General features: G+C 36.0%; 1 protein-coding gene across 18 annotated transcripts in view; it reads right to left on the reverse strand.

The window, feature by feature from the left end:
* The window catches only part of PDE1A (phosphodiesterase 1A), a 398,717-nt gene that overhangs the window by 61,347 nt on the left and 321,266 nt on the right, over window positions 1-16,104 (reverse strand). For all 18 annotated transcript variants that reach the window (XR_002516184.2, XR_001893430.3, XR_002516185.2 and 15 more), the window contains 3 exons: window positions 13,231-13,356; window positions 9,240-9,341; window positions 9,003-9,123 (listed from right to left, as the gene is read on the reverse strand). Coding sequence is in view for 11 of the 18 variants with exons in the window: in XM_021923769.2 (XP_021779461.2) it covers window positions 9,003-9,123; window positions 9,240-9,341; window positions 13,231-13,356 (349 nt within the window). In the remaining 7 variants the exon portion in view is untranslated. The remainder of the gene's footprint in view (window positions 1-9,002; window positions 9,124-9,239; window positions 9,342-13,230; window positions 13,357-16,104) is intronic.

A 16,104-nucleotide genomic window follows, 5' to 3' on the forward strand; every position in this document is an offset into this window, starting at 1 on the left:
AAAAAAAAAAAAAAAGGGAAATTTGTGTGCCAATCTGAAGCGTATAAACAGGAACACTTGTATAACACTCAGTTAAGATGTAGAGCATTTCCATTACCCCCAGAAAGTTGCCTTAACCTCTTCCAAGGAATCCTAACCCATATAGGTACCTACTGTTCTGATTTCTATCACCATATATTAATTTTGCCAATTTTTGAACTTCACATAAATTTATTTATAGTATGTACTCTTTTGAGATTTATTGTCATTTGTATCATTAGTCTATTTTTTATTGTTGCATGATATTCCATTGTATGACTATACCATGTTTTATTTTTTATCCATTTCTATTTTTGATGAATATTTGGACTGTTTCTAGCATTGAGATTTTGTAAATAGTATTGTGATGACTACTCCTATATAAGACATTTAGTGGGCATAAACACTAATTTATCTAGGGATAAAAGTGTTGGGTACTAAGGGATATTAAGTATCCCTTCATATTAACTTCAGTAGATGATATCCAGTAGTTTTCCAGAGTGTTTGTGATAATTTATCCTCCCACCTGTGATGTGTGCATGATACCTCCAGTTGTTCCTCATTTTTGGCAACACTTTATATTGTCAATTATTTTAATTTTAGTCATTCTCATGGGGCTATATGATATTTCATTATGGTTTAATTTACAATTCTTTGATAAGTAAAGACAACGAGCATATTTGTATGTATGTATTACCTACTTGTAGATTTGCTTTTATAAAGTATCTGTTCAAATTGGCCTGATTTTCTTTTTACTATTGATTTGTTGGAGTTCTATACAAAAGTGGACACAAGTCCTTGGACAGACATTTGTAGTACAAATATTTTCTCTCTGTCTATGGTTTGCATTTTCTTAATAGTGCCTTTGGAAAAACAGAATTTTGAATTTTGCTTTCTTCCACTTCATTTTTTTTTCTTGTATGAGTAATATTTTATGTGTCTTCTCTAAGAAATATTTACCTACCCCCAAGATTAGAGAGATCTTCTCTTGTGTTTTCCTTTAAGAGCTTTATAGTTTTAGGTTTTGTGTTAAACTCCTTAATTTTCAATTAGTTTTTATGTAAGGTGTACGTAGGGGACCAGTTTCCTTTTCTTCCAATATATTCAATAATTGCTGTTCCATTTCCTTTTGTGGAAAGATTTTCCTTTCCCCATGTAGTTGTTTTGTTGCCTTTGTAGAAGATCAAATGACTTTACATATGTGAGCCTGTTTCTGAAATCACTCCTCTATTTTAATGATCTATTTGCCTATCCCTATGCTTTATGCCAATAACAGTGCCGTGATCACTGTAGCTTTATACTAACTCATGTAAGGAGGAAGTGTAAGTCCTCGAACTTCTTTAATCTTTTTCAAAATTGTTTTGGCTGCCTTAGACTCTTATATTTCTACACAGATTTTAGAATCAGCCTTTCAACTTCTACAAATAAGCCTGTTAACATTTTTGATAAAGATTATGCTAAATTTATTAAAATTTTGGAAGAACTAACATCTTAGAAATATTGAGTCTTTCAGTCATTAACATAATATATCTCTCCATTTATATAGGTCTTAAAACTTCTCCCAACAATATTTTGTAGTTTGCAGTGTGGAGGTTTCATATACATTTAATTAAAGATATCCCCAAATATTTTATGATTTTATGCTGTTACAAAGTATACTGTTTTCAAATTTTATTTTCAAAATGTTTGCAGCTTGTATACAGAAACACAATTGGTTTTACAACTAATAAACTCATTTATTAATTCTAGTAGCCTTTTATAGATCTCTGGAGGTTTTTTATGTAGATGATCATGTTTCTGCAACTAACAGTTTTAGGGGAGGTTCCAAAATGGCTGAATAGGAACAGCTCCAGTCTGCAGCTCCCAGTGTGAGTGACACAGAAGATGGGTGATTTCTGCATTTCCAACTGAGTTTTGAAGAGAGTAGTGCTTCTCCCAGCACGGAGTCTGAGATCTGAGAACAGACAGACTGTCTCCTCAAGTGGGTCCCTGAACCCCGAGTAGCCTAACTGGGAGAGACCTCCCAGTAGGGACCGACTGACACAGCATACAGCCAGGTGCCCTTCTGAGATGAAGCTTCCAGAGGAAGCATCAGACAGCACATTTGCCATTCTGCAATATTTGCTGTTCTGCAGCCTCCACTGGTGATATCCAGGCAAACAGGGTCTGGAGTGGACCTCTAGCAAACTCCAACAGACCTGCAGCTAACAGTCCTGACTGTTAGAAGGAAAACTAACAAACAGAAAGGACATCCACACCAAAACCCCATCTGTATGTCACCATCATCAAAGACCAAAGGTAGATAAAATGACAAAGATGGGGAGAAACCAGAGCAGAAAAGCTGAAAATTCTAAAAATCAGAGTGTCTCTTCTCCTGCAAAGGAATGCAGCTCCTTGCCAGCAACAGAACAAAGCTGGATGGAGAATGACTTTGACAAGTTGAGAGAAGAAGACTTCAGACGATCAGTAATAACAAACTTCTCTGAGCTAAAGGAGATTGTTCAAATACATTGCAAAGAAGCTAAAAACCTTGAAAAAAGATTAGACAAATGGCTAACTAGAATAAACAGTGTAGAGAAGTCCTTAAATGACTGGATAGAGCTGAAAACCATGGCAGGAGAACTACGTGACACATGCACAAGCTTCAGTAGCCGGTTTGATCAAGTGGAAGAAAGGGTATCCGTGATTGAAGATCAAATGAATGAAATGAAGTGAGAAGAGAAGTTTAAAGAAAAAAGAAATGAACAAAGGCTCCAAGAATTATGGGACTATGTGAAAAGACCAAATCTACTTCTGATTGGTGTACCTGAAAGTGATGGGGAGAATGGAACCAAGTTGAAAAACACTCTTCAAGTTATTATCCAGAAGAACTTCTGCAACCTAGTGAGGCAGGCCAACATTCAAATTTAGGAAACACAGAGAACACAACAAAGATACTCCTCGAGAAGAGCAACTCTAAAACACATAATTATCAGATTCACCAAAGTCGAAATGAAGGAAAAAATGTTAAGGGCAGCCAGAGAGAAAGTTGGGTTACCCACAAAGGGAAGCCCATCAGACTAACAGTGGATCTCTCAGCAGAAACTACAAGCCAGAAGAGAGTGGGGGTCAATGTTCAACATTCTTAAAGAATTTTCAACCCAGAATTTCACATCCAGTCAAACTAAGCTTCATAAGTGAAGGAGAAATAAAATCCTTTACAGACAAGCAAATGCTGAGAGATTTTGTCACCACCAGGCCTGCCTTAAAAGAACTCCTGAAGGAAGCACTAAACATGGAAAGGAACAACCAGTACCAGCCACTACAAAAACATGCCACATTATAAAGACCATCAATGCTAGGAAGAAACTGCATCAACTAACGAGCAAAATAACCAGCTAACATCATAATGACAGGATCAAATTCACACATAACAATATTAACCTTAAATGTAAATGGGCTAAATGCTCCAACTAAAAGACACAGACTGGCATATTAGATAAAGAGTCAAGACCCATGAGTGTGCTGTATTCAGGAGACCCATCTCATGTGCAGAGACACACAAACCCACAGCCAATATCATACTGAATGGGCAAAAACTGGAAGCATTCCCTTTGAAAACTGGCACAAGACAGGGATGCCTTCTCTCACCACTCCTATTCAACATAGGGTTGGAAGTTCTGTCCAGGGCAGTCAGGCAAGAGAAAGAAATAAAGGGTATTCAGTTAGGAAAGGGAAAGTCAAATTGTCTCTGTTTGCAGATGGCATGATTGTACATTTAGAAAACCCCATCGTGTCAGCCCAAAAGCTCCTTAAGCTGATAAGCAACTTAAGCAACGTCTCAGGATACAAAATAAATGTGCAAAAATCACAAGCATTCCTATACACCAATAACAGACAAACAGAGAGCCAAATCATGAGTGAACTCCCATTCACAATTGCTTTAAAGAGAATAAAATACCTAGGAATCCAACTTACAAGGGATGTGAAGGACCTCTTCAAGGAGAACTACAAACCACTGCTCAATGAAATAAAAGAGGACACAAACAAATGGAAGAACATTCCATGCTCATGGACAGGAAGAATCAATATGAAAATGGCCATACTGCCCAAGGTTATTTATAGATTCAGTGCCATCCCCATCAAGCTACCAATGACTTTCTTCACAGAATTGGAAAAAACCACTTTAAAGTTCATATGGAATCAAAAAAGAACCCATATTGCCAAGACAATCCTAAGCCAAAAGAACAAAGCTGGAGGCATCACGCTACCCAACTTCAAACTATACTACAAGGCTACAGTAACCAAAATGCATGGTACTGGTACCAAAACAGAGATATAAACTAACGGAACAGAATAGAGCCCTCAGAAATAATACCATACATCTACAACCATCTGATCTTTGACAAACCTGACAAAAACAAGAAATGGGGAAAGGATTCCCTATTTAGTAAATGGTTCTGGGAAAACTGGCTAGCCATATGCAGAAAGCTGAAACTGGATCCCTTCCTTACACTGTATACAAAAATTAATTCAACATGGATTAAAGACTTAAATGTTAGACCTAAAACCATAAAAACTCTAGAAGAAGACCTAGGCAATACCATTCAGGCCATAGGCATGGGCAAAGCCTTCATGACTAAAACACCAAAAGCAATGGCAACAAAAGCCAAAATTGACAAATGGGATCTAATTAAACTAAACAGCTTCTGCACAGCAAAAGAAACTACCATCAGAGTAAACAGGCAACCTATAGAATGGGAGAAAATTTTTACAATCTACTGATCTGACAAAGGGCTAAAATCCAGAATCTACAAATAACTTAAACAAATTTACAAGAAAAAATCAAACAACCTCACCAAAAAGTGGGCAAAGAATATGAACAGACACTTCTCAAAAGAACACATTTATGCAGCCAACAGACACATGAAGAAATGCTCATCATCACTGGCCATCAGAGAAATGCAAATCAGAACCATAATGAGATACCATCTCACACCAGTTAGAATGGCGATCATTAAAAAGTCAGGAAACAACAGGTACTGGAGAGGATGTGGAGAAATAGGAATACTTTTATGCTGCTGATGGGCTGTAAACTAGTTCAACCATTGTGGAAGACAGTGTGGCAATTTCTCAAAGATCTAGAAATACCATTTGACCCAGTCATCCCATTACTGGGCATATACCCAAAGGATCATAAATCATGCTGCCATAAAGACACATGCACACGTATTTTTATTGTGGTACTATTCACAACAGCAAAGACTTAGAAATGTCCATCAATGATAGAGTGGATTAAGCAAATGTGGAACATATGGAATACTATGCAGCCATAAAAAAGGATGAGTTCATGTTCTTTGTAGGGACATGGATGAAGCGGGAAACCATCATTCTCAGCAAACTATCACAAGGACAGAAAACCAAACACCTCATGTTCTCACTCATAGGTGGGAATTGCACAATGAGAACACTTGGACACAGGAAGGGGAACATCACACACTGGAGCCTGTTGTGGGGTCGGGGGAGGGAGGAAGGACAGAATTAGGAGATATACCTTACGTAAATAACGAGTTAATGCGTGCAGCACAGCAACATGGCACTTGTATACATATGTAACAAACCCACATGTTGTGCACATGTACCCTAGAACTTAAAGTATAACAAAAAAATTAAAAAGACAAAAAAAGTATTATTTATAGTAAGCTGTAGAGTAAAATCATAATTAAAAATATCCCTTATACTGAAGTATTGTTCAGCAAAAGTAGTATATGTTTTATGTAATGATTGAAGATGAAATGCTAGCTAATATCAGAAGTGATAGAAGAATAAAAATAGATCGATTTATTGAATTTCCTCTTTTTCTCTTATTGATTAATTCCCTAAGTTGTAGTTCATAAATAATTACAGTAATTTATTTTAAAATGTACTAATAGATAAAATATTTTTATTTTATTAGAATGTATTAGAATTTTTAAAAAAGTTTTATTTATTTTTATTCAAACTATACTTTGTTTTTCATTACCTTCCTGCATTGGCTAGAACTTCAAATGCAATGTTGAATAGAAGAGGTAAGAGTACCTATAATGATCTTAGAATAAAAATGTTCAATATTTCATCATGAAATATCACATTAGCTATAAAACTTTTATGAGGTTGAGAAAAGTCTTCTGCTTCAAGTTTACTAACAGTTTTTACAATTAATGTCTGTTGAATATTTTCAAATGCATTTTGCACATCTATAGGGTTGATAATATATTTTTTCCTTTATTTCCTTTAATATGGTGAATTACCTTAATTTTTAAATATTAAACTGACTCATTATGATATGATATGCACTTTCTTCCTAAATTGCTGGATTCGATTTGCTAAAAACTTTAAAAATTAAAAAAAATTTCCCCTTTAGTTTTATGACAGATGTGGATGTGTAATTTTCTTGACTTGAAAAGTCTTTGTCAGGTATTGTCAAGAATTATGCTGTCAAATTTTCCTCTTCCTCTATGTCATAAAAGAATTTGTATAAAATTGGCATTATTTCTTCCTGAAATGTTTGAGAGAATTCTCCATTTCTCAATTGAATTGAATATTGAGAATTGAAATCAGAAATATAATTAAAGTCATCTAAACCTGGAGTTTTCTTCATAAGAAGAATTAAAGTACAAATTCAACTTTTGAAAACAGATATATGAATATTCAGACTACATGATTTTTTCTTGTGTCTGTTTTGGTAATTTATATCTGTTAAAAATTTTGACAATTTCATCTAAGTTTTCAATTTTATTGGCATAAATTGTGCATAATATTCCTCATCCTTTTGATGAATATAGGCTCTATAATGATATTCTCTCTTTCATTTATAGTTTTTTCTCTTTTTGATCCTCCAAGTAATTTCATTACTTTTTCAGAGAGCCAACTGTTATCTTTATTAACTTTTGTTATTGTTTGTCTTTGTTCTGTTTCACTGTTTTTGACTTTTATATTCATTATATCCTTCCATCAACTTATTTTGATTCAGTTTTCTTAACTTCTAGCTTCTTAAGGTGAAACAGATATAAGTTACTTTATTACATTTGTTTTTTTCTAATATAAGTATGTAAAGCTCTAAAATTTCCCTTAAGCACTGCTTCAGTTGCATCCAACAATTTTCAAATACTATGTTTTCAAAATCATTCAACTTAAGATATTTTTAAAATTTTTCATAACCTAAAAAACCTTTGTATCTCTTTATGTTTCTGTTTTTGCATCTCTAATATCACAGGGCTATTCGGAAAGATCTCTAAGGCCTCTATACAATTATCATTTTCTGGTTGATTGGTTGAGTATATTATTATAATTTTTAATTGACCATAATAAGCAGTTGACCTTGAGAATTTGGTAGGTTTTTACACTTAGTGTATTTTGTTTAGCACAAAGTAAATTATTAAAACATTTTTCCAATACTACTTTTAGGATCAAAATATTTGAATTTAGAAGATGCTACTCAGTAACTTTCTCTAGGAATATGAATTGCAATGTAAAAATGAAACCACACATTATATCCATCAACAATGGGAGACAGAAACCTGAGTCATCCAAACATAGTAATCTATTTGGTGTTTATATCTTCAGAACAGGTATAAAATCAATGAACAAACATTCACAACAAAGAACAATACTGAGAAATGAAATAATCTGAAAATACAGAAATGAAAGAACTTCTCTAAATGGGACTGTGATAAAATAAAACAACAAAAAAATGTATCTGATATTCATTCCCAGTTCCTGGCATGGAGCTTCAAAAACCTGTGGAATTTCCTGAGTGATAGGAGAGTCTATGCTAATGAGGCAACTCTTGGCCTATCCCCTAGATAGTTTCAGGATAGGGCCTGGTCACCAGAAACCAACCACATGATTAGAAATTTGGAACTTTAAGCTAGTCAGGGGATATCTGGGAAGGAAGCGAGGCTGGAGATTGAGTTCAATCACATGTCCAGTGGTTTAATCAACCATGCATATGTAATAAAACTCTGATAAATACTCTGGACAGGAAAGCTCAGTAGCACCTCCTGGTTGGTGAAAACATTGACAAGGCAGGATGGTGGCACTGGCTAACTCCATTGGAGATAACAAGGAAGCTCTGCATCCAAGACCCTCCCAGACCTTTTCTTATGGGCCTTTTCATTTGGCTCTTCCTGGATTGTATTCTTTATAATAAAATTGTAATTGAAAGGATAGCACTTTCGAAGTTTTGTGAGTCATTCTAGCAAGTTATTGAATCTAGAGAGGGTTGTGGGAACCACTGAACTTGTAACTGGCTGGTCAGAAGTGTCGGTGTCCCACGGCCCCACTTACAGCTGGCATCTTAAGTGGAGCCAATCTTGTGGAAGACTGAGCCCTTAATTTGTGCAATTTGATGCTAACTCTGAGTGGTTAGCATCACATTTGTATTGTAGTACTCCAGCTTGGATTGTGGGGGTTGCAAAACAGGCACGTGTATAAAGAAAAGATGTGTACTTATGGCAGAGAACACCAGTCACAGTCCTTATCCAGGCTTGTTTCTGACGTACATTAGATTTTTGTTGCTGTTATTGTTGCCTATTTCAGTTAGGCATGTGTCCACCCAGCTAAAGCAATATTTCTCGGCCTCCATTAAAATTCTGGCCAACAAGATTTATGCAGAACTGTTATACATCTTCATCTACTCTTTTTATTATGAAAGCTATTTGCTGTCTCTGCTGTGGCACTTACGTCTTAACAGCAGATAACAATTCTTAGCTGTTTCTGTTTTTCTTTCCTGAGAGTAGCATCTGAGATCCAAAATTTGAATCTCTTTAAAACATGTATTGCACTACATAGACTTAATACATTTTTTCTGAAAGATTAATAAATTTTGTTGAAACTCCCAAGAATGTGTGGTGGCCAATTGATAATAGTAAGTCACAAGCCCTGGATTCCATACAGAAAAGGTGTACACTAATATGCACAGTCACTATTTCCAAAAACATTTGCACAGAATGTGAAAGAGGCACCTGCAGGAAAAACTCCTCCATTAGGGCCATGGTCCACCGATAGTGCAGCTTCCAGGATTTGGCTGGGTGGCTGATGTCTGCTGCATGGAGAATCAGGGACATGGTTTTGGCTCTGTCAATCCTGTCAAACCAAGGACATGTTTATATTATTCAAAACAAAGGAACCAATTGCAGTCTTTCCTGAGGCCAAGCCCCTAGAATTTTAACATGACAAACAAACAAACAAACAAAACCTACCCTTCAGGCTGCTGCAAATTGCTTCTTATATTTTTAATTTGCTGGAAGTGACCTGACATGTCTGTAGATAAAACCATTTCAATCACTAGGTTCCGAAGGTCCCTGTAGGGTCACCAAAAGGAGAAAGGTTCATTCAGTCCTTTATTGGAACATTTCTATAAATAATCACTCACCATGTTTTATTGTTCTTAATGGATATGAACACAAAAGATGCTACCTTTTAAATGTGCAAGTCCACACACAAGTTTGACATTATTTTACCTTTTAACTGTCATGGATCTATGAAGTTGCCAGCAGCGTGAATGGCAATGATGTTCACACCTCCCTGAAGAGCTAGTGCTTTCCCTTCTCACTCCCACAACTCTTCTGCAGTCATAATTCCTAAATATTATTATTTTTAATCTGAAAGGAACTTTAGCCATTTTAAAGAAAAACTATTCCAAATACAATATTATATAGTATTTCAATGCTTTGGGGGGAAAAAAGTAGTCCAGTGGTGCCTGAGACTATTCTAAATCCATATGGTCAACCAAACTAAAAGGTTTGATGTCTCAGAAAAGAGATAGGGATAAAAAGGGCATGAGTTTTTAAGACCCTCTCTGATCCTTCTTCATTTTGCATTTTTAAACAAAACTACTACTATTAATAAAACCAGCACTATTCATTCAATATTTATTCAGCAAGGCACTGAACTGTAAGGATTAAGTGTCTTCACATAATACATATGGATATTAGAATACTTCAGAAACTAGTTGCTTTGTATGTACATAAAGACATTTAATCCTCCTAACAATCCCTGAGGGAGCATTAATATTTCCCAGCAGAGGAGACTGAATCACCCAGTCACACAGCTAGTACGTGGCTCAGATAAGATTCAACCCAAAAGTTCCCACTTCCAAAGCAGACACGTGGACCACTCCACTGTGCCGAGCTCCCATCATAAGAACCCCAGAGAAACCAAGATGCTAAAGTGAGTAGTGATTGTCTAAGCTTTTGGGATCTGACCCTACATAACATAGACAGAGCCATTGGTATTACTATTTTAACCAGAGCCATTGGTATAACTATTTAAGACACTGTAAATACAATAACCATGTCACAAAGCCTCACACTTAGTAGAAAATAAGGCACCCCAGCAAAGGCTTGCATGTTCCACAATTCCCTGCTTGCTCTATACAGATAAGTTAAAAAAAATCACTTGTACTAGAAAATATATTTCATTTTCATTGTGTGGTGTGGCCAGTAGGATAAGCTGAACCAAAAATGTGAAGGAAACTTGAATTATGATCTTGCACAAAGATATTTTACTTAAAGATGATATAATCTATTCGATGATTTGTTTTTTAAAAAACTACATATTGATGGTTCTTGCTGAAAATCATGAGCACTAAACATTTCTATTGAATTTTTAGATGGAAGACATGAGAATCAATACTCTGCTTACTGTTTGTGATATTGGATAGCTTGCTTACTTTTATTCAAGTAGTAAGGGAAAGGAAGCTGTTAATAAAATTATTCTCAATTGCATTTTTTTCTCTGAAAATATGACAAGACCCATATTTGAAAAGCAACTGAATAAAAACATTTATGTTAGCTAAGGAAAATGAGACTAGAGTTTAAGGAAATAAATAGAATCTAATAAACGTATTGTGCTTTGCATATAAATGATCAGTAAATGCCAGATGTTATCAATAATCAACTAATTATATGTCACTAAATTAGGCAAAATAAGAAAACGTTACTTAATTTATAAAATTTTCTTGTTAAAACTTTTAAATTAATGTATTTATTTTTACTAAAAGTACTTTAAGAAATAAACAGATATGTAAACAGAAAACATGAGTCTTTAAGAAGATATCCATATTTTGATTCTTAGTAAAATGTTATTAAAGGTATAGTATCAAATATGTATTTTATAGATTTTTAGAAAGTGTTGAATCTATTAAATTCTAAAATGTATATAATATGTACACTACTTGTTAAAACAATTCTTTAAAAACATTCAATTAAAATGACTCTGAAGTTACCAAACAGAAACTTAGACAATTACAGCAGTAAACTATTAGAATAAAATAGTTAGAATGGTAAATAACAAAACATAATGGGAAATAAAATTGCACTGAAATAGCAACAAAGTCAACTTTGAGGAAAAAAGATTTATTTCTTCGAATAACAACAAAAATTAATATTATAAAAATTATCTATGGGAATGGTAATCACTGATTAAGAAAATAAACTAATACCCTAGATGTAAATAATCTCTTAGGCTTTAGGAAATATCTCATAACTTGTCTGCTTGTTCCTACCTTTGACCATCTAATCACTACATAGCCCAACAGTAGTCTCTTTAAAATTCTTTTACAGTTAGATCCTGGCATTTCTAGACTGTAAATCCTCTTGGGCTACTATTTCCTACAGAATACAGTTAACCCTTGAACAGCATAAGTTTGAACTGTGTGGGACCACTTATATACATATTTTTTCCCCCTCCGTCACACCTGAGAAGCAAAACCAGTCCCTTCTCTTCCATTCTCCTCTTCAGCCCACTCAACATAAAGACAGAAGATGAAGGCCTTTTTGATGACCCACTTCCACTTAATAAATAGCAAATATATTTTCTCCTCTTTATGATTTTCTTAATACCATTTCCTTCTCTCTAGTTATTTTATTTTAATAATATTGTATGTAATACACATAACATACAAATTATGTATTTATCAACTTTTATATTATTGGTAAGGCTTCCTATCCAGAGTGAGCTATTAGTAGTTAAGTTTTTGAAATGTCAAAAGGTATACATGGGTTTTTAGCTGAATGGGGGTACCCCTAACCCCTGTGTTGTTCAAGTGTCAACTGTAAAATGAAAGGACTGAACTGTGTCTCCAGGAGAAAGTTGCACCTTCCCTCTATCTGACAGCATTTTCTAGAGTTGCAAAAAGGAGCCCATATTTCTAGAAATGGCCTTGAAGAACCAGGAAACTTTGAAAATTTGAAAAAGTACTCACAGGAGATTTAGGCTTATTTTAAACTCTGATTTTTATCTTTTACGTTTTTTAATATTTTTATTGTCACTTTCCTTTTTGATATTTCTTTTTACCTTGATTTAAAAAACAAAAATGAAAGCAAAAGGCTTTGATATTTACATTCAAGTGGAAACCTTTTCTAGTCAATTAAATGACTTTTAGTACGATTTTTGTTAAAGATACATATAGGTCTTTTTCTTTTCTTATTATAAGTGAGTCCCATAGAATATTAGCGACATAGGCGAAGAAGATTCTATGATTAATGAAGTTCATATTCAATTGATTGTCCTTTACTTTTATTTGTGAAATCCAGCAACCTATTGTCAATTGAAGGAGATGATAATGACCAAAGGATCAAGAAAAAGAGAAGAAAGGTTATACAGAGGGATAGGGGTACATCTCATATTTCCCTACATAGCAATAAGTATCAACATACCATGTAATTTTTTTTAAGCAAACAGATGCTTTGGAGAAACATGTAAGATTTCCTCTGCACTTGGGTCATTTTAGTATATTGGAATTTTTTCCCACATGTTTAATTTTTTGTTTTTAAAAAACCCTTAACTCCACATCTTTTAAAAAATAATATATGAAAGAATGAATATAATGCCAAAATGTTGAATTTATGTAACACCCCTATAAAGATACCCCATATTGATAAACATTGAGCAGAGCTCCATTCCAGAGAGTGTATAATTATGTATGTAAAAGTATTTGTTGTGTTGTGTGTGGTCTTATTCAGACATACAGATGTTGAGTTGACCTGGAAATACTTCAGCTCCCTTTAACAGAGTCTGGCTCTGAACAAAGTCCCTAAGTACTAATCCTTCTCAGAGTCATCCAGTCAACAGTAATTACGTTTGTAATATGAGGAATGCATCAACTTTCATCTTTTTTCTTGACTTTAAATCACATAATTTATTCCTTTCCTGAAATTAAATTTCCCCTAGGTTTTCTCTGAAACTCACCTCCAGTCATCTTTGGATAAATTTACCAAGATATTCATTTCTTCTTCTTGCATAAGTCGATAAGCCGCACTCACATGGTGATTCTCAAGGACAGAGCGATCATTATACAAAATGGCAACATCTGACCTAAGAATTAAAAACAAAATGCCCAACAGAGGATTTCTTTAGACATCATGAATGTCTAATAAGACTTACTCAAGTATCAGGTCATCTGACCAGTAAACATCCTATAATTGAACAGTGAGAATTATGGAAGGACTTAGTTTCTTTTATTTTTTACTATATAATATTTTAAAATTTTATATAAACTTTATTTATTAGAGAAGTTTTAGGATCACAGCAAAATTGAAGATGGTACAAAATTTCCCATATACTTTCTTCTTCCACACATACATAACGTCCCCCATTGTCAACATCCCCAACAAGAGTGGCATTTTGGTTACAATTGATGAACCTACACACACATATCATTATCATCCAATGTCCACAGTTTAGATTAGGGTTCATTCATGGTGGTATACATTCTATGAGTTTAGACAAGCGAATAATGACATGTATCTAATATTATAGTACCATACAGAGTAGTTTCTCTGCCCAAAAATCCCTCTGAGTTCCACCTCTTTGTCCCTTTCTCTCCCCTAACCCTGGCAACCACTGATTTTTTTCACTGCCTCCATAGCTTTGCCTTCTTCAAAATGTTATATAGATGGAATCATGTAGTTTGTTGCTGATATGGTTTGGCTCTGTGTCCCTACCCAAATCTTATGTTGAATTGTAATCTCCAGTGTTAGGGGAGGGAGGTGATTGGATCTTGGGGGCAGACTTCCCCCATTCTATTCTTGTGATAGTGAGTGAGTTCTCATGAGATGCTGTTGTTTAAAAGTGTGTAGTGCTTTCTTCTTTGCACTCTCTCCTGCCACCACGTGAAGATGTGCTTACTTCCTCTTCATCCTTCCATGATTGGGTGATTGTAAGTTTCCTGAGGACTCCCAGTCATGGCTCCTGGATGGCCTGTGGAACTGCGGAACCTCTTTTCTTTATATGTTACTGAGTCTCAGGTAGTTCTTTATAGCAGTGTGAGAATGGACTAATACAGAAAATTGGTACTGAGCATGGGGTATTGCTATAAAGATACCTAAAAATGTGGAAGCAACTTTGGAACTGGGTAATGGGCACAGGTTGGAACAGTTTGGAGGGCTCAGAAAAAGAGGAAGATATGGGAAAATTTGGAACTTCACAGAGACTTGTTGAATGGTTGTGACCAAAATACTGAGAGTGATATAGACAGTGAAGTCTAGGTTGAGGAGGTCTTAGACAGAGATAAGGAGGTCTTAGATAGAGATGAGGAACTTATTTGGAACTGGAGTAAAAGTCACTCCTGCTATGTTTAGCAAAAAGACTGATGGCATTGTGCCCCTGCTGTAGAAATCTGTGGAATTTTGAACTTGAGAGAGATAATTTAGGGTATCTGGTGAAAGCAATGTCTAAGCAGCAAAGGTTCAAGATGTGGCTTGGCTGTTTCTAAAAGTCTATGCTCATTTGCATGAAGAAAGAAATGACCTGAAACTGGAACTTATATTTAAAAGAGAAGCAGAGCATAAAGGTTTAAAATATTTGCAGCCTCACCATATGGTAGAAAAGAAAAATCCATTTTCTGGGGAGGAATTCAAGGCTGCAAAACTTTGTATACATAAAGAGAAACGTAATTTTAATAGCCCAGACAATGGGAAAAATGTCTCCAGGGCGTTTCAGAGACTTTCATAGCAGCCCCTCCCATCACAAGCCTGAAGGCCTAGGAGGGAAAAATGGATTCATGGGCCAGGCCTAGGGCCCCTACTGCTCTGTGCCTGCATCCTGGACATTGTGCCGTGCATCCCAGCTGCTCCAGCTCCAGTCGTGGCTGAAAAAGGACAAGGTACAGCTCTGGCCATTGCTTCAGAGGGTGAAAGCCCCAAGCCTTGGTGGCGTCTACATGGTATCGGGCTTGTAGGTTTGCAGACAACAGTAATTGAGGCTTGGGAGCCTTTGCCTAGGCTTCAGAAGATGTATGGAAATGCCTGAATGTCCAGGAAGAAGTGTGCTGCAGGGGCAGAAGCCTCATGGAGAACCTCTAGTAGGGCAGTGTGGAGGGGAAATGTGGGCTTGGAGACCCCATAGAAAGTCCCCACTGGGGCACTGCCTAGTGGAGCTGTGAGAAGAGGGTTACTGTATTAGTCCATTTTCACAATGCTATAAAGATAGCACCTGAGACTGGATAATTTATAAAGGAAAGAGGTTTAATTGACTCACAGTTCTGCATGGTTCAGAGGGCCTCAGGAAACCTACAATCATGATGGAAGGCAAAGGGGAAGCAAGGCACATCTTAAATGGCAGCAGGAGAGAAAGTGCAGGGGGAAAACTGCCACTTTTAAACCATCAGATCTCATGAGAACTCCCTCACTATCATGAAAACAGCATGGGAGAAGCTGTCCCCATGAGCCAGTTACCTCCCAACAGGTCCCTCCCTCAACACATGGAGATTACAATCTGAGATGGGATTTGGTGGACACAGAGCCAAACCATATCAGCCACTGTCTTTCAGACTCCAGAATGGTAAATCCACTGAAAGCTTGCACTGTGCACCTGGAAAAGGTAGGGGCACTTGACACCAGTCAGTGAAAGCAGCCATGGGGGCTGTACCCTGCAGAGCCACAGGGGTGAAGTGCTCAAGGCTGTAGGAGCACACCCTTGCATCAGCATACCCTGGATATGAGACATGGAGTCAAAAAGATTATTTGGGGGCTTTAAGATTAAATAGCTGCACTGCTGGGATTCGGATTTGCATGGGGCCTGTAGTCCCTTTGTTTGGGCCAATTTCTCCCTTTTGGAATGGGA

This window comes from Papio anubis, chromosome 10, assembly GCF_008728515.1.
Source record: "Papio anubis isolate 15944 chromosome 10, Panubis1.0, whole genome shotgun sequence".
Taxonomy (NCBI): domain Eukaryota; kingdom Metazoa; phylum Chordata; class Mammalia; order Primates; family Cercopithecidae; genus Papio; species Papio anubis.